Source organism: Cotesia glomerata, linkage group LG6 (assembly GCF_020080835.1).
Source record: "Cotesia glomerata isolate CgM1 linkage group LG6, MPM_Cglom_v2.3, whole genome shotgun sequence".
Taxonomy (NCBI): Eukaryota; Metazoa; Arthropoda; class Insecta; order Hymenoptera; family Braconidae; genus Cotesia; species Cotesia glomerata.
In genome coordinates, this window is record NC_058163.1 from 24,183,738 (window position 1) to 24,202,014 (window position 18,277).

Below are 18,277 nucleotides of genomic sequence, written 5' to 3' on the forward strand. Positions count from 1 at the left end.
GCGTGTACATAAGTACACACACCATTTTTTGTTTTTTACATTTTAATATTTCTATTTTTTTTAGATTGAAAAAACGAGGTTTTGAACCACGGGATTTAGAAGAAGAATCACGTTAATATAATAAACTCGTTGATATTGATATTGATGGTAAAAAATAAGAATTACTTCGTATTTGGACCAGAAAGAAGTAGTGTATTTATATAAAATTTGTAATTCAACAATAATTTTTTATAAGTTCAAATAAACCTCTGATTTGAAAATTTAAAATTAATTGCTATCATTTTTTTTTCACTCTTAGCGAGCCTTTAAAAGATATTTTTATATAATTTATGTGTTAAAAAATTGTTCAAATTATTAAATATCTGCTAAATTAATTTTTATTCTTTAATTCTAAATTTAATAGATGTAACACAATCAAAAAATTACAAACTTCAGCTAACTTTACTACTATTGTTAATTTCACCCTAAAAAAACGCGATAAAAATTAAGTTAGCCGACATCTAAAAATTTTTAGAATTTTTTTTTATCAAAAAAATGATGACAAAAAGATAAAAAAAAATTTTTCATTTGTAAAAAACTTTAAAAACTGTAAGTGCTGTTTTTAAAAAATATTTTTTTTTTTCTAATTCAACTATAAAATAAAAAAATCAAAAAATTAAAGACGTCAGCTAATTTTAGTATTATAAAAATGTGCACTGTGTCTAAAAAAATCTGTCATATTATTACGTTAATTAATTTAAATAAAGGTAAAATAAATTTTAATAAATAAAATGCGGCCGTGAAAATGTTTTTAGGTATTAGTTTTAGTTTTTTTTTATCTATTGGAAAGTTTTTTTTTAGGGTCAAGCTGTCCGATTTTTTATAAATCCTCCATTTCCGGAGTTATTATTGAAAAAGGACACTCATAAGAAACCGTATATTTTTGCAAAAATTTAACTTAATATATCTCTTTGGCAGTAGACTAAAAGTTAGCAATGATTATTGTATAAATGCAGAGAATATTTTAGTTGATAATTGCGTTATTCCTTATGTTAACACTGTCAAATATCTAGGGGTCATTTTATAGATAATAATCTCTCTTAAACTTAAAATTAACAATGAAATATTTAATGAACAATTGCGAGTAAAATTAGTGACTACACTTATATTCCCGATTTTTGATTATTGTTGTGCTGCGTTTACCAACATGTCGAAAAAGCTGCTGCTTAGGTTGCAAAGAAAAATGAATTCTTGCGTAAGATTTATTTTCAAATTATCCAGATATGAACATGTAACCCCGTATTATAATAAATTAGAGTGGCTAAAATTAAGTAAGAGAAGAGATTATTTCATAGTATGTTTGTTTTTTAAAGAAATAAGGCTAAATTATCGGCATCTGTTTGGCCCAGGACTTCAATATCTTAATGTATCAATGCGTAGAGGTGACATTAGACAAGATTACTTGCGTTTGCCAAGAGCAAATAGTAATATGTATGAACAATCTTTTATAATCAATGGTATACGTATCTGGAACTCGTTGCCACCTAGGCTGACAACTGTAGATAATCTTCCTGAATTTCAAAATGCATCTTTTTCATTTTTTCTGGCTAATGACAATTAAAATCATTATTATATTTGTTTAATTAATTATAATTTCTGTTTCAAAGTGTCTCAAAGTGTTTATAAATTTACTAACTAACTACTGTAAATTTATTAAGTAACTTTATTGTATTTAGGTAACTTTAAAACTTTGCTGTTGTTATATTATCAAACTTACAGTACTATTGTAATTGTATTTTTATACTGTATACTTATATATATATATATATATAAAATGTATTGCTTATTGATGGCCTTTAGGGAGCTTCGGCTCTAAGGACAAATAAATATATATCTATCTTAAACGGTGTGGTAAAAAAATCTGATTTTTTTTTTTCTATAGATGTATTTAATCATAATCTTTTGAATAAATATAAAAAAATATGGGGTCAGTTTAAGTCATTTGGCTACCAAAGTACCTTAAAAAAATTTTTTAAATTGTCAAGTGACAGCTTAATTTAATGTCATAAAAAAATCTTAAAATTAGAAACGTCGGTTAATTTTACTATTATTTTTATAGCTATAAAATATAATTTATTAATTTATTGTTGTAAAATTCAAAATTAATTTTCACAAAAAAATTCCACGGGTAAAAAAAAATTAAAAGTGTAACTTTTTTAACTAATTTTTTTAGTGTAATTTATTTTTTATAAAAATTTTAAAAATTTACAGCTGTCAGCTAATAAATTCACTGTCATTTATTTTGACAGTTTGTCGGTAAGTTTCCTACAGAAGAAATTGTACGTTAGTTCTACAAGAATAAAAAAAAAAACACAAAGTGGTAACAGTGAAACGTAAAAGTGTCTTCTGCGAGATAACGAAAGTAAAATTAATTAGTTAAATATTATTTATTATTATTATGCTTTACTTGTACACCACCTCTCGGTTTTTACAAGGCTGATTCCTCTTTTTTCTCCTAGCTCTACGCTTTTTCTATTTCTCATATTGGACCTCAGCAAGTCCCACCCGACACTTCATTTCTACTTTTAATTTTTGCGGCTGTGGACCGACTTGTGCTTTCTGTACCGTATTCACCCTGAACCTCACCTTCTTAGGCTCCCTGATAGCCAAGTTGGCCGCAACTTTCTGTCAATCTACTGCCGCAACTTGTCACCAACTTGGCGGCAACTCTTGAAAGTAACTCGGTTGGTGTCAACTTGTTCACCAAGTTGTCGGCAAAGCTGCTCTGAAACTTTTTCACACCAAGTTGACGATAAGTTTCTCAAGAAATTTGGCGACATATTGCGGCAGTAGATTGGTTTCTTTTTTTCTCAGAAACTTGTAGCCAACTTGGCGCCAACAGTTACAAATTCGGAAGTTGACCGCAAGTTGTCGCTAAGTTGGTGGCAACTATCTGACACCAACTTGGTTGGTCTGAAACTGTGGCTATCAGGGCTGTTGGAACAGAATCATGGGGACACCACAGAGAACACCCATGATAGTACAGTCGGAGCTGAGCTAAGTAGTCTACAGTGATTGATAAGAAACTCTTCTTTATCGACCACTGGAGCATTAGGCCCCTCTCCTAGTGTGCAGAGATCCCTCGCGGTAGCCAACGCTGACTAAAGTGGTCACCCATTCAAGTTGTTGCTTAAATGTGTGATCGCCCAAGTCAGACGTGTGCCACCCGGCTATCTCTGCCACTTCCAGAGGCTGAAAACGTAACGTTACGCACATATTTTTAATTATAATCACTGAAAAATATTGGTGCGTGCTGGGATCGAACCCGGGTCCCCCACTCTTTCGAAAAGCGAGCACCGAGCCGACCAGGCCATTGCCAGCCTCTAATTAACTAGTTAAATAAAAAATTCAAATATAAATTTTTAAAAAATGATGGATCCAGATCCTTATAAAAATAACCCGACTCAAAATTATCCAGTTCAAACTTTTCCAAGGCCAGATTCTGATGAAGTGCTTCAAAGGCAAATTGGCGATGCTCTGGTATATTAATTTTAAAATTTATAAAATTTAATTATTCTTAATAAAAGAAAATTACTTTTATTTAATAGAATTTACAATTGACAACCGAAGAAATGGCTGTCTTAAAAGAATGCCAGCATAACGCTGTTTTTCACCGAGGTCTACCGCTTGCAGCTGTTGCTACTGGTGGATTTCATTATATGATGAAAACCGGGATGATGAAGAAGAATGTTTATACATTGGTAGTTAGTGGTATCACCGGATTCTTCATCGGTACTGCGTCATACAGGTCTGTTTGTATGGAGAAGTTGATTGCCTTGCCAAATAGTACTTTGAAGGAGCGAATTTTGGCTGCTCAAGGAGTCCAGCCAGTTAAGTAAGCCCAGTAATTAATTAAATAAACAGATAAATTTATAAAAAAATTATATGGTGGTTTATCTTTATATTATCAGGGTAGATTTGCAATCTGATAGTCAGTTACAACCGTGGGTGGACGTCCAGCCTAATTGGGAAACTCCTAAAGCTCCAATGGGTTCTGCGCAAGATATTGAACCTTATCAATCTCATAATGACTCTTATTCCAGCACCAACAACACTCCGGATCCTGGTAAATATCAATATAATTTTAAATTGCTGTAATTATTGACACTGAAATTAGCAGATACTTGAAAAAAAATTTTTTATATCTTAAAAAGTGTCTATAATTAAGAAATTACTTTGGTATTCTTTAAATTATTCTGAAATTGAGAAACATTTGATAATTTTTAGAATTTTTTTAACAAATAAATTAAAGGAAGAAAAATTTATTTTAAAAATTCAATATTTAGAAGCTGAAAAAAACTATAAATTCAATTTTTTTTTAATAATTTTCTAGGTTTAATTTATTTAAAAAAAGAAAAAAAAATTGTCGTGTCTGCTAATTTTAGTGTAATAAAAATTATTATTATTATTATATTAATATATTATATTATTGATGATGATGATGACAAAGCTACGATAATTCCGTGAAGAATTTTAAGTATACTTCAATGTTTTTCTAAGAATTTTTTCACTAAGTTTTTCATATCTTTAGATTTTCTTTGGTGTCAACAACCAATGAATGTCTTTGCAAAATTCACTACTACCCCCCCCCCCCCCCCTACCCTACTTCTCCTCATTAAAAGAATATAAAAGCAAGGGACGTTCTTCTACATCCAAATTAGTTATCATGGCGTACAACGTGGATATGTTTGTTACGCGTGACGTGTGGTTTCCATATGAAACTCAAGAGCTACAAGTAGGAACGGACTTTTATGAATCGGGTATTAAAATTTACGAATTCAAAGAAGATCCACGTATATGGATAAGATTAAAAAGCGAGATTCACATTGTCCATGGAATGGAATTTATTCTTATCTCCATTTCAAATCAGAGGTTTATTTGAACTTATAAAAAATTATTGTTGAATTACAATCTTTAGATAAATACACTACTTCTTATTGGTCCAAATACGAAGTAATTCTTCCTTTTTATCATTAATATCAATATCAACGAGTCTATTATATTCACGATTCTTCATCTGAATCCTGTAGTTCAAAACCTCGTTTTTTCAATCTAAAAAAAATAGAAATATTAAAATATAAAAAACAAAAAATGGTGTGTGTACTTATATACACGCGTCAGAAGTTATACTTCTTTGGCATATAATAAAAAAATAGAAAATAGCCATTTGTAAACTCGAAAATTTATAAGCTATAAATTTGAATATTAGTTGATAATGCCATTTGTAAAATTAGTCGCAAATAAAAAATGACATTTATAAAATTAGCGAAATGGAAATTTCACCAAATATAAATTCAGTCATTTATAAAATAGAGGAAAGGAAAAATCTGTGGCTACGTGAATTTAGCCAATTCTTACTGCAGAAAGTTATAAAATTAGCGGATTTTAAACTTTGTAAATTGCAAAATTATCCATTTTTAAACTTCTTATAACTTTTGAATAGGTCGGTCAAATTTGCTCCAAATCGTTTTTTGATCCATCGATCCATTGAAGAATTACGAGAAATTTAGAAACTGCTAATTTTACAATTCACAAAGTTTACAATCGGCTAATTTTATAAGTTTCTGCAATAAGAATTGGCTAAATTCACGTAGCCACAGATATTTTTTTTTCGCTATTTTATAAATGACTGAATTTATACTTATTTGGTGAAATTTCCATTTCGCTAATTTTATTAATATCATTTTTTATTTGCTACTAATTTTACAAATGACATTATTAACTAATTTAAAAATTTAGAGTTAATAAACGTTCTAGTTTACAAATTGCTATTTTCCAGTAATATTAAAAACATACTTAAATTAATTATCGTAATAATTTCCGTTATGAGGACCAATGCAATAGTTAGATTTCTATGAAATCTACTAAAAATGATTAAAAAAGACATTGAGTCGAAAATGAGTGGATAAAAGATGTTAACTTACTCCTCCCGATACACAAGATGCCACCGGGGTGAGCCTCTTCTCCATAGTTCTTCGTCAGACGGCATGTTTTCTTTCGAGTATCGAAATTTATGTTTACAATTAAATACGTATAAATTCCAAAGGTACAAACTGAGAGGTTCCGATTTGCAGCGAATTGATAAAATTTTAGCATCAATTAAATTATCTTTTACGATGTAATACTCAGTCAAAGGTCTTATGCAGATATTTTTTAGAAATTCTAATTTAAATCGATGGCCAGCTTCTAATAAGCACTCAGCATTGTCAACAAGTTGATCATTAGTATTAAGGACGTATCCTGTATAGAGATATTCTACTACCATCTCAAATACTTTAGGTTTAATATCCTCAAGAGCCAGTGGTAGATTGCTGTCACCGATTAGTTCATTTAGTACAGGACATCGTGTCTCCAATACATTTTTATGAATTTTAAATTCATTGTTCTGAACTTTTATAATAACATCACCATCATCATTCCTGGTTTGGTATAGTTTTAAGAGTGAGTCAGGTACATCACTGCGTATAAGAGGTACTGGGTGAGGATGACAAGGAAAGCATGGATCTTTATCCCTGTAGGTGGTGAGTTCTATCTCCAGCGTCAGCGTACCATTCACAAAATAAAGACTCCTATATGGAGGTGACTGTTCGATATAAAATCCAAATGCCATACTATTCTCTCTGTCACGATAATTCTTACTCTCATAGTTTACATCCGGTTGACGTATTTTCGAATACACTTGAAAACGATAATTATAATGGCCAACAGCTAAGACTGACGCATAAATAGGATGCTTTATTTCACTGGGATCTACCGGATCTACTTTAACACTAAAAGACTTTTTAGACCGACTACCTGGTCTGGTTCTTAAGATTACACTAACGAGCCATTTGTCATTATCATTAAACCCAGCTTTGAATTCATGATGAAAATTGTCGTCAAACCCAGCTTTGAATTCAGGATGAGAATCTTCAAGTTTGCTTTCCGCAAGAAGACATGAACTAAAGTTGGGAACTGTCCAAACCTCTATTTTTTTTATAAAGTCTGTTCGTTTCTTTAGCGGTATGATGCTCATATTTAATTGTTACAAAAATCTTATAGGATGTTATTATCTCCCTAACGACGTAGTGCAATTTTTTTATCAATTCAGTAGCTCAAAAATTAATAAATGTTTTATTTATTGTAATTAAATTACTATTCAATAATTATTTTAAAAATTTATGAAAATGCGATCTTTCTATATATAACAATAAGTTTTTTTTCAACTAACTGTATCATACATATATTTAGATGTTAATTCATGCTGACGCTTGATGCAAGTTTTTAACGTAAAATAGTGATGACGTGGGGCACCTTCCATTCGACATAAACGACATCTTCCATATTCCATAAGGTTACAAAAACCGATAAGCCCCGGCGATCTATCCGCGTAGACTTTTCTACAGTATAATAATAATTAAAGCCAATTTGATCCGAAAATAGGCTCACTGAATTGAATTTGGCCGCAAATATATTTGTGTACATTAGGGTGTGCCAAAATGTAACTTCCGTGGAGAGGGTTGCAGTCAACTAGTCAGATTGACAACATTCCGAATTAATAAATTTCTAGAACTTAGAAAGTAAATATAAAATATAATTTAAAATAATTAATTTTACAAATTTAAAATTTCGAAAAATATAAACTGAAATATTTCGGGATTTCGGGGTGAGAGGATTCATTTGATTATTTATAGGATTTATAGGAATATAATTATAAGTCGCATTAATTAAATGTCTGATTTTAATTTATTTAAAAATTAATTGTATTATTTTTTATTTTATTTGAAGAAATATTTTCAACTTCCCGCTAAGAAAATCGAAGATTTTCGAAAAATCGGGAAGTTATTGGTTTTACCCCGTTTTGCAAGCTTTTCTGACTATTTTCACGATGATGTCCGAATGTCTGTATGTATGCGTGCGCGCGCGCGTGTGTGTGTAAGCCTCTTATAACTTTTGAACGGTTGAACCGATTTCATCGCGGTTGGTGCCATTCGAAAGGGCTTTGCCAAATTTAGATTTCCTGAGAATTTGAATCGATTCGGACCGATAGATTTTGAGAAATTTGGAGAAATCTAAAAAAAAATAGGAAAAAACATTTTTTCAGAAGTCGTTTTTTTGGGATAACTTTTAAACGGCTCTACCGATAGATTCCAAAAACTAATCAGCTTTCAACCTTGAAAAACCACGTCGATCGCCGCCAATCCGGTCAAAATCGGTTGATTCGTTCGAGAGATATCGTGAACGAAAGATAACCGAAAAAAGTGTTTTTCCGGAGTTACTCCGAAATTTCTAGTTTAACCAATTGAAATTTAAAAATTCTTCATGATGCTTAAAAAACTGCGTAGAATGCCACTAACCGTGTAAAAATCGGTTCATTTATTAAAAAGTTATTGCGGTTTGAAAATTAAAAAAATAGTGTTCTATGAAACTTCTATCAGACTTTTGAGCTCAATATTCTCAAAAGCATAGAAAAGGTATCTTTTTGAGCTTGGAGAGCTCAAAACAACACATAGATTGTAAAAACTTCGTAGGTGCAATTTTAAGCGCCCAGGGATTAACGGAATTAGCGGGAAGTTGCAGGGATGGCCTTTAGGGTTAACCGTCGTTTTCCTAATTTTTTTAGAAAATAAATACTGAGGTTAATATTTACACTTCTGTTGCAGAAAATGAGCGTTATGAAGATAAAAATACAGAGTGCTCTAAATATTTTCCAATGCGAAATCCACCCGGACAGTTAAGAACAGAGTTTAAATTTGACACATGCTCAAAAGGATATCACAACTTTGCGCTTATTTAGTTTTTATATAAAAAAAAAAAAAAAAAAAAATTAGAAAAACGGTTGACCCTGAAGGCCATCCCTGCAACTTCCCGCTAATTCCATACTTAGGCGATTAAAATTGCACCAATGACGTTTTTGAGCTCTTCGAGCTTAAAAATACAATTTATGGGTTATTTTGAGCTCTCCGAGCTCAAAGAGATTGCTTTCCTATGCTTTTGAGCTCTTTGAGCTTAAAAGTCGGATAGAGATTTGATAAGACACTATTTTTTGAATTTTTAAACCGCAATAACTTTTGAATGAATAAACCGATTTTTACGCAGTTAGAAGCATTCGACGCAGTTTTTCAAGCCTCACAAAGAATCTCAAATTTTAAATTGATCGCGCTAGGAATTTTGGAGTTATTCCGAAAAAACACTTTTTTCGGTTTTGTTTCGTTCACGATATCTCTCGAACGAATCAACCGATTTTGACCGGACTGGTGGCGATCGACGTGGTTTTTTGAGGTTAAGAGCTGATTAGTTTTTGGAATTGAACCATCAAGCCGTTTAAAAGTTATTCCAAAAAAACCACATTTGAAAAAAATTTTTTTTTCAGTTTTTTGAAGATTTCTCAAAATCTATTGATCTGAATCGGTCCAAATAGTTTTCAAAATCTAAGTTTGGTCAAGTCCTTTCGAATGGCACCAACCGCGATGAAATCGGTCAAGCCGTTCAAAAGTTATAAGCAGTTCACATACTTTCACACACACACACATACACACACGCACACATACATACAGACACCGTGACAACCTCGCGGGGATAGTCAGGGAAACTTCCTGTGATCTTCAAACGTCGAGATCTGATGAAAACTCGATTTTTGCAAAACGGGGTGAAAACAATAACTTCCCGATTTTTGAAAATCGATTTTCTTAGCGGGAAGTTAAAAATTAATTTTGAGACAAATAAAAATAATGTCAATACAAAAGATAATAGTTGATATAAATATAATGCTCAAACAAAGGTCTTCTAGTAGAAGCTAAATAAATTACATTATCAAAGAAAACTAACTTTAAACAATTAAATGTTTGAGTAACAGTACTTGCTCTCATTGTCAAGCAGTGTTTTATTTCAACAATTGCATTGCACGAGTCTTTGTTTATTTTAAGACTATAAATATTTATTTTGACAACTTAATAACATAACTTCGCTTTACTGCGAATAAACACCAGAGATTATAAATATAAATTGTTTTGATCTCTTTTAATCTCTTGATGGTGAGTAGCATCGTCGGATAATTTTTAACCTCAGTGTGTTTTTAAATTAATTTATTTATTTTTAGGTGACTGAAAATTATAGAAATAAAAAATAAAGTTTCCAGAGCACCTATCAGCTCACATTACTCCGGAATGGAGAAAACAATAAATCAGTTATGAGGTAAAATTATTTTTTTTTAATAATTAATAATATTTATTATTTATTTACGGATTTAATCAATATGACATTAAAGTTAGCACTCACGATAATTTTTTAATTTTTTTTTACAAAAAAAATTCTTAAATTTGTCAAATATCTGCTAAATTAATTTTTATTTAATTAATAGATAGATAGATAGATAGATAGAAAAATTTATTTGATCCTAGAGTTCTAAGCTCCTTCAGGACCATCAACAATACATAAATTTTATCATTTACATGTATACATTTGATACAGTGTTTTTAATACAATTTAAATATTTGATATTAAATTATTAAAAGTAAGAACATATTAATTCTTAAAATAATAACATATTAACAGAGAAATAATAACATTAACATTTATTGTAAGAAGAAGTCATAGCAAGCCTGTTGAAATTGTTCGAAATTGTCAATTAATGTAATTTCAGCTGGTAACGAGTTCCAAACTTTTATACCATGAATTAGGAAAGAGTTTTCATAAATTGCACAATTACTTCTTGGCAGACGTAGATAATCATTCCTGACGTGTCACCTCTCCTTAGCACAATCGGCAGAAATTCTAAATTCGATTTAAATAATTGACAGTAATTTAACTTAATTTCTTTGTAAAATAAACAAGCTATGAAATAATCTCTTCTAACATCAAGTTTTAACCAGCCTAATTTTTTATAATACGGAGTAGTGTGCTCAAATCTCGAAATTTTAAAAATATATCTTATACATGAGTTTATTTTACGCTGCAATCTATGCTGTAATTTGCCTGAGATGTTTGTATAAGCAGCACAGCAGTAATCGAAGATGGGAAAAATCAAGGTCGTAACCAATTTTATGCGTAACTGTTCATTAAAAATTTCATTATTAATTTTTAGTTGCGCTAGCGTTTTCATCGCACGAATACATACGCTTACAACTTGATTCTCCCACGATAGAGTATTATCAATTATCAAACCCAAGTATTTAACTGATTGTACATATGGAATCACATAATAGGAAATGAAAGCTATGCTCTATGCCAGCCGTTGAAGAAGCGCCGTTTGCAGAAAGTGTGGAACCAGAGGTTATTTCACGACAATTTGCTTCCTTTGATGAAGTTTTTTTTACGTTTTGTGATCGTGAATTAAAAAAAAATTAACACATTTTATTCAGGTATTACTTCATTAAAAAATTATTTTTTAATAATTGTATTTATAATTTTTTAGAGCTTCTAAAGATAAAATTTTTTTAATAAATTTTTCTTGCTATAATTTATTTATTAAAAAAAATTCTAAAAATTATTAGATATATCTCAATTTTAGTATAAATTTATAACAAGTTTTTATCGTCTAAATAAATTAAAATTTATTACAAAAAAGTTAGCAGAAGCAACGAGAAAATATGCCGCGTTACAAAACGAATTAAAAACTGCCCTAGACTGTCAGCATGGCAACCACAAAAATAAAGGAAAACTATAGCGAGTGCTAAATTACCAGCACGGATAAATCCGTGAATTAAAATTAGGATTTTCAGAGTATTATTTCGCGTTACTAAAACCATAAGGGCGTATAAAAAAATTTTTTTTGCTCCAATCAATGTAATAATATTGCAAACATTAACGTCTATGGAAAAAACGAGAAAAAAATTTTTTTTTGTGATACGCCCTTATGGTTTTAAGAAAACATTTTTCTAAAACCATAAGGGCGTATCCTGTTTTTTCGGTTTATTATCAATTATAGGTCGGAGTAAGAAAAAAAATTGAAAAGGTGATAGAAATTATCACTCCACAACTTAATTTATATCAACAAATATTTATTTGAGTGAAAAAACGAATGAAAAATTAAGAAAAAATAAATTCATAACAACTTGAGAACAATCGGTATGTCTTCAAGTTATTAATAAAATTAGCCTCAAAGTTTTTCAAAATTGATTTTTTTTTTACTTCAGATCTATTTACAATTAACAAAAGAGTTTGGAAAACCATTTAGAACTGTAATTTTAAAAAAGTCATTCAAAAAGAACTTTGTTCTTGAGAATTGTTATGATTCTTCAATACCAGTATCTTGAAGCAAGTTTTATGATCTAAATCATTTTTGTACATCAGGCACTGTCCCACAAAATATCATCGGTATTATCAAAGTTTAACTTTCAGCCATGGTCATAGTTTATAAATTTTTTTGTCATTATCTAGTTAAAAAAAAAATTAACAAATCTTTTTTTTTACTTTTATAATCTTCGACACAGATGATCCTGAAAATTTAATTTTTATTAGTGTTCTCACTTAATAACAGACGAGACCATCTTTTTCTCGCTTTGCTCTCACGGAGTTCAACGGAACTATCTCTGTCGCACTCCCAACAGCAGAGCAATTGCAGTTTCGATTGGTTTCACGAAACGAATGAAATTTTTGAAAAAAACGCTTTGTGGTGAAATAGTTTATTAAATTATCTATTATCTCTAAAAACGTTTTTTCAAAATTTCCATTCGTTTCGCTAAGCCGATTGAAACTGCAATCACTGGTCTCGGCTGTTAAATAAATATTTGTTGACATAAATCAAGTTGTCGAGTGATATTCTATTACCTTTGCAATTTTTTTTCTTACTCGCTCTGACCCATAATTGATAATAAACCGAAAAAACAGGATACGCCCTTATGGTTTTAGAAAAATGTTTTTTTAAAACCATAAGGGCGTATCACAAAAAAAAATTTTTTTTTTTCGTTTTTTCCATAGATGTTAATATTTTCAACATTTTTACATTGATTGGAGCAAAAAAAATTTTTTATACGCCCTTATGATTCTTGTAACGCGATTTATCACTGATATTACTGCAGCGAATTATCAAAATTTAAATTACACTAGGTTCAGAAAAATTCTCAAAAAACGTGACAAGGTAATTTAATTGAAATACTTTAATTTAAATTCCATCAAACTGGTCTTAAATATTTATTTATTATTAAATTAATTATTGTTATTTAGAAAAAAAAAATTTTTTTTTAGCTTTTATCAGTAGATACTGGATGCAAGTGGCGAGTAGAATGCGTGGTAGACGAGTCATTTCTACACGTCGAAAGACACAGACAAATAAATCCACGACACCGAGGCTAATGTCACAAATAAACGGGAAGGTGGTGACCGTCAACGGGCTATAAAACGCCTGAGAGTTCTTCCACTAGGTGAACATCAGAGTAAATCGAGGACTTTTAAAGACGGATTATTTTCATTGAGCATTATTATATTATTCGTCGCTGTTGCACTTTCTGGTAATTTAAACCATAAGGGCGTACCACAAAAAAATTTTTTTTTTTCGTTTTTCCCATAGATGTTAATATTTTCAACAATTTTACATTTTGATTGGAGCATAAAAAAATTTTTTATACGCCCTTTTGGTTCTAGTAACGCGATATAAAAAAATATGGGGTCAAGTTTAAGTCATTTGGCTACCAAAGTACCTTAAAAAAATTTTTTAAATTGTCAAGTGACAGCTTAATTTAATATCATAAAAAAATCTTAAGGACGTTCCCAAGTAGCAGTTGTGCTCAACTTTAAAAACGGTCTCCCCATATAAACCATACTATAAATGCAACAACAAAAAGTTGCGATCCACTGTACATTTTCAATGGCGCGAACGTGCGCAGAAGTCCAAAAATATACCCATTGCGTCGTTTTTCCGATCTGGCAACATTGTAATCTCTTTCTGTATATTTTTATTTATACTAGTATACGTTGCGCGCGCAAGCGCGCGTGTGAATTTAGTATGGAATTATCTATATTTTCATACTTATGATATATTTGACCAATCACGTTACGAATAGTTTGTCTAATTGTGTATATTTTCATATTTTTCATCTAAATTATAAGAGTGGATTTGAGCCGAGTGTAATAGAGTTTGAATATTTTAAGGTTACTTTTATTTTGAAGAGAAATTAATAAAAAACAATTTATTAATAATGACTTAATAATGATAAAGAAATTAAAATCACCAAAAAAAAAATTAAAAAAAAACTTGTCTAAAAAATAATATATTTCTAAAATGTTTCATTTTATGTTAGTAAATGAAACAAGAGTCTTTATACAAATTATATTGTTAATTATATTTTTGAATCTATAATTATTAATAATGTTAACATATGGAGTATTAATGTTGAAAAATAATTCATAATAAATATTCCAGAGATTTACGAAATCACATTTTTTTTACAACATCCTACAGTTAACCTATTTGTGAGCAACTCGCATTTATTTACAACTGCTGCGCCTTTAGGGTATTTCAAACTTCCCGCCCAACGCAACGTTGCCAAGCCACCATCTCTCTTTGATCGAGTAATGAAAAAAAAGTGAAAAGTAACTCACTTTCAACATTTTTTATAACTAAATGAATACCGCTCCTTTTTGTTATTTTTTGAGAAATATGTTTATTATATGTTCAATTAACAATTTTCAGTTTTTTATAAAAATTCTAAGAAAATTACTGTAGTTATTTAAAAAAAAAGTGCGCTACAATGAGGGTTAGGATAGGGATCACATGTTAAATATGTGATTTTAAACTTTCGATTATTCAAAATTTAGCACCGCAAGAAGGGTTTTAAAAAATTTCTACGTATAAAGGACACTTATAAGTATCTGGATTCAAAATTTGAACAATATTCCAAGAAAAGTGTTTTCCTTGGGAACGTCCTTAAAATTAAAAACGTCGGTTAATTTTACTATTATTTCTATAGCTATAAAATATAATTTATTAATTTATTGTTGAAAAAATTCAAAATTAATTTTCACAAAAAAATTCCACGGGTAAAAAAAAATTAAGTGTAAATTTTTTAACTAATTTTTTTAGTGTAATTTATTTTTTATAAAAATTTTAAAAATTTACAGCTGTCAGCTAACTTCACTGTCATTTATTTTGACATTTTGTCGGTAAGTTTCCTACAGAAGAAATTGTAGGTTAGTTCTACAAGAATAAAAAAAAAAAAAACACGAAGTGGTAACAGTGAAATGTAAAAGTGTCTTCTGCGAGATAACGAAAGTAAAATTAATTAGTTAAATAAAAAATTCAAATATAAATTTTTAAAAAATGATGGATCCAGATCCTTATAAAAATAACCCGACTCAAAATTATCCAGCTCAAACTTTTCCAAGGCCAGATTCTGATGAAGTGCTTCAAAGGCAAATTGGCGATGCTCTGGTATATTAATTTTAAAATTTATAATATTTAATTATTCTTAATAAAAGAGAATTATTTTTATTTAATAGAATTTACAATTGACAACCGAAGAAATGGCTGTCTTAAAAGAATGCCAGCATAACGCTGTTTTTCACCGAGGTCTACCGCTTGCAGCTGTTGCTACTGGTGGATTTCATTATATGATGAAAACCGGGATGATGAAGAAGAATGTTTATACATTGGTAGTTAGTGGTATCACCGGATTCTTCATCGGTACTGCGTCATACAGGTCTGTTTGTATGGAGAAGTTGATTGCCTTGCCAAATAGTACTTTGAAGGAGCGAATTTTGGCTGCTCAAGGAGTCCAGCCGGTTAAGTAAGCCCAGTAATTAATTAAATAAACAGATAAATTTATAAAAAAATTATATGGTGGTTTATCTTTATATTATCAGGGTAGATTTGCAATCTGATAGTCAGTTACAACCGTGGGTGGACGTCCAGCCTAATTGGGAAACTCCTAAAGCTCCAATGGGTTCTGCGCTAGATATTGAACCTTATCAATCTCATAATGACTCTTATTCCAGCACCAACAATACTCCGGATCCTGGTAAATATCAATATAATTTTAAATTGCTGTAATTATTGACACTGAAATTAGCAGATACTTGAAAAAAAATTTTTTATATCTTAAAAAGCGTCAATAATTAAGAAATTACCTTGTATCTCGTGAACTATTGACATTTTTAAAGATACAAGCTCACCCCGATGTTACACTCATCAAGACCTTTCATTTGAGTACCCACATCAATTTTTCATATAAATATATGAAAATGCTTATATATATATAAATATATATATTATATATATGTATATATATATATATATATATATATATATATATATATATATATATATATATTATATATATATAATATGTGAAAATGCATGTGGGTACTCAAATGAAAACTCTCGATGAGTGTAACATCGGGATGAGTTTATATTTTAGAAAATATCAATAATTAAGAAATGACATTGTATCTTGTCAACTAATGACATTTTTAAAGACATAAGCTCATTTCAATGTTACACTCATCAAGAACTTTTATTTAAGTACCCACATTAATTTTTTATACATTTATATATATATGAAAAATATACCAAAATGCATGTGGGTATTCAAATGAAAGCTTTTAATGAGTGTAACATCGGAATGAGCTTATATCTTTAAAAATCTCAATAATTAAGAACTGGCATTGCTATCTTGTTAATTAATGATATTTTTAAAGATATAAGCTCATCCTGGCATTACACTCATCGAGATCTTTCATTTAAGTACCCACATCACTTTTTCATATATTTACTAATATTATATATATGTATATATGAAAAATATATGAAAATGCATGTGGGTACTCAAATGAAAGCTCTCGATGAGTGTAACATCGGGATGAGCTTATACCTTTAAAAATGTCAATAATTAAAAAATGACTTTGTATTTTCTTAAATATTGATGTTTTTAAAGATATAAGCTTACTCCAACATTACATTCATCAAGACCTTTCATTTGAATACCCACATCAATTTTTATATATTTATATATATTATATATATGTATATATAAAAAATAAATCAAGAGTGAATGTGGGTATTCAAATAAAAGCTCTTAACGAGTGTAACATCGGAATGAGCTTATATCTTTAAAAATGTCAATAATTAAGCACTGACATTGCTACCTTGTCAACTAATGATATTTTTGAAGATATAAGCTTATCCCGATATTACACTCATCAAGAGCTTTCATTTGAGTACCCACATGCATTTTTGATATATTATATTATATATACATATATATAATATATATAAATATATGAAAAATTGATGTGGGTACTTAAATGAAAGGTCTTGATGAGTATTACATCGGGATGAGCTTATATCTTTAAAAATGTTAATAGTTAAGAAAATACTGCGCAATTTAACAAAAGTCATTATTTAATAAAGCAAAATTTTAATTATTTATAGTTCACAAGTCACGGAAGTTACATAGTGACTGCAAGGTTGCTAGTTTATTTAATGAAGTTAACTGATATTAGAAATTTTTTTATAATTTTATAACAATTAAATTATTATGAAAAAAATTCAACATGTGAAAATTAAAAAAAAATTACTAGTGGAAATTTTCTAAAGCAATTTTTTTTTAATTGTAATTATTTCTTATAAAAATTTTAAAAAAATTTACAGCTGTCTGCTAAATTCAGCGTCATTTTATTTATTATTAAAATTCTAAAATTTATCAGAAAATTTATAACTAATTAAAAAAAAATAATTTACATTACTTTTAGAATCATCATACATATTAGATCCACCATTGAGATCACCGCTTAGAGATAATTACACAAGTTACGATGAAATGCGGCGCAGAAATCGTGAGGAGTATGAAAGAGCTCAGGCTCAAAACACCAGGTTTCAATTTTGTTTATTAATCTTCAATATAATTATATAATTTAATATTAATTTTGGACGTATTATCCAGGTCAGGTAGGCCTCAACCACCACCACCTCCACCATCTTCAACCGCATTTGACCCAAGATTCGACAGGCCGTATGAACCACCACCATTTGATCCACCAAGGCGTGATGATTTTCTGTGATTCTCTCATCTGTAATACTTTATTTTTTTTCAGTAGTACTGTTTTTATATTCATTGGTACTTTGTACGTATGTATATTACATTAAAAAGCTTATTAAGCCACGATAATTAATTATTAATTAATTTAATTCGTTACACACAACTATTCAGCTTAAAAAAATAAGCACCGCAACAAGTAAATTTTTTTTATGAATATATTTAATTAAATAAACTAATGATTTACCTACGAGGGTAAATAATATACAAATTTAATAAAAAAAAATTAT

General features: G+C 29.5%; 1 protein-coding gene and 1 long non-coding RNA gene across 3 annotated transcripts; both read left to right on the forward strand.

Annotated features, from left to right (window-relative positions):
• Window positions 1-3,380: 3,380 nt before the first annotated feature.
• Window positions 3,381-18,119, forward strand: LOC123267580 (OCIA domain-containing protein 1). 2 transcript variants are annotated; one of them, XM_044732296.1, is made up of 5 exons: window positions 3,381-3,519; window positions 3,588-3,874; window positions 3,951-4,105; window positions 17,704-17,824; window positions 17,895-18,119. In XM_044732296.1, the coding sequence occupies exons 1-5, from the start codon at window positions 3,409-3,411 to the stop codon at window positions 18,010-18,012; spliced, it is 792 nt and encodes a 263-aa protein (XP_044588231.1). In that variant the 5' UTR covers window positions 3,381-3,408; the 3' UTR covers window positions 18,013-18,119. The 2 variants fall into 2 exon arrangements, with proteins under 2 accessions (XP_044588231.1, XP_044588230.1); XM_044732295.1 differs by lacking the exons at window positions 3,381-3,519; window positions 3,588-3,874; window positions 3,951-4,105 and adding exons at window positions 15,159-15,385; window positions 15,454-15,740; window positions 15,817-15,971.
• Window positions 9,844-11,372, forward strand: LOC123267592. The gene is made up of 3 exons (XR_006510073.1): window positions 9,844-10,052; window positions 10,118-10,212; window positions 11,223-11,372. It is a non-coding gene; the product is annotated as an uncharacterized LOC123267592 (long non-coding RNA).
• Window positions 18,120-18,277: the final 158 nt, after the last annotated feature.

What these genes read in the sequence shown, in the direction of transcription:
- LOC123267580 (XM_044732296.1), top strand. Translation starts at nt 3,409, where the DNA reads ATGATGGATCCAGATCCTTATAAAAATAACCCGACTCAAAATTATCCA. An exon ending in GGCAAATTGGCGATGCTCTG is followed by an intron (nt 3,520 to 3,587) that starts GTATATTAATTT and finishes TTTATTTAATAG; the next exon opens with AATTTACAATTGACAACCGA. An exon ending in CAAGGAGTCCAGCCAGTTAA is followed by an intron (nt 3,875 to 3,950) that starts GTAAGCCCAGTA and finishes TTATATTATCAG; the next exon opens with GGTAGATTTGCAATCTGATA.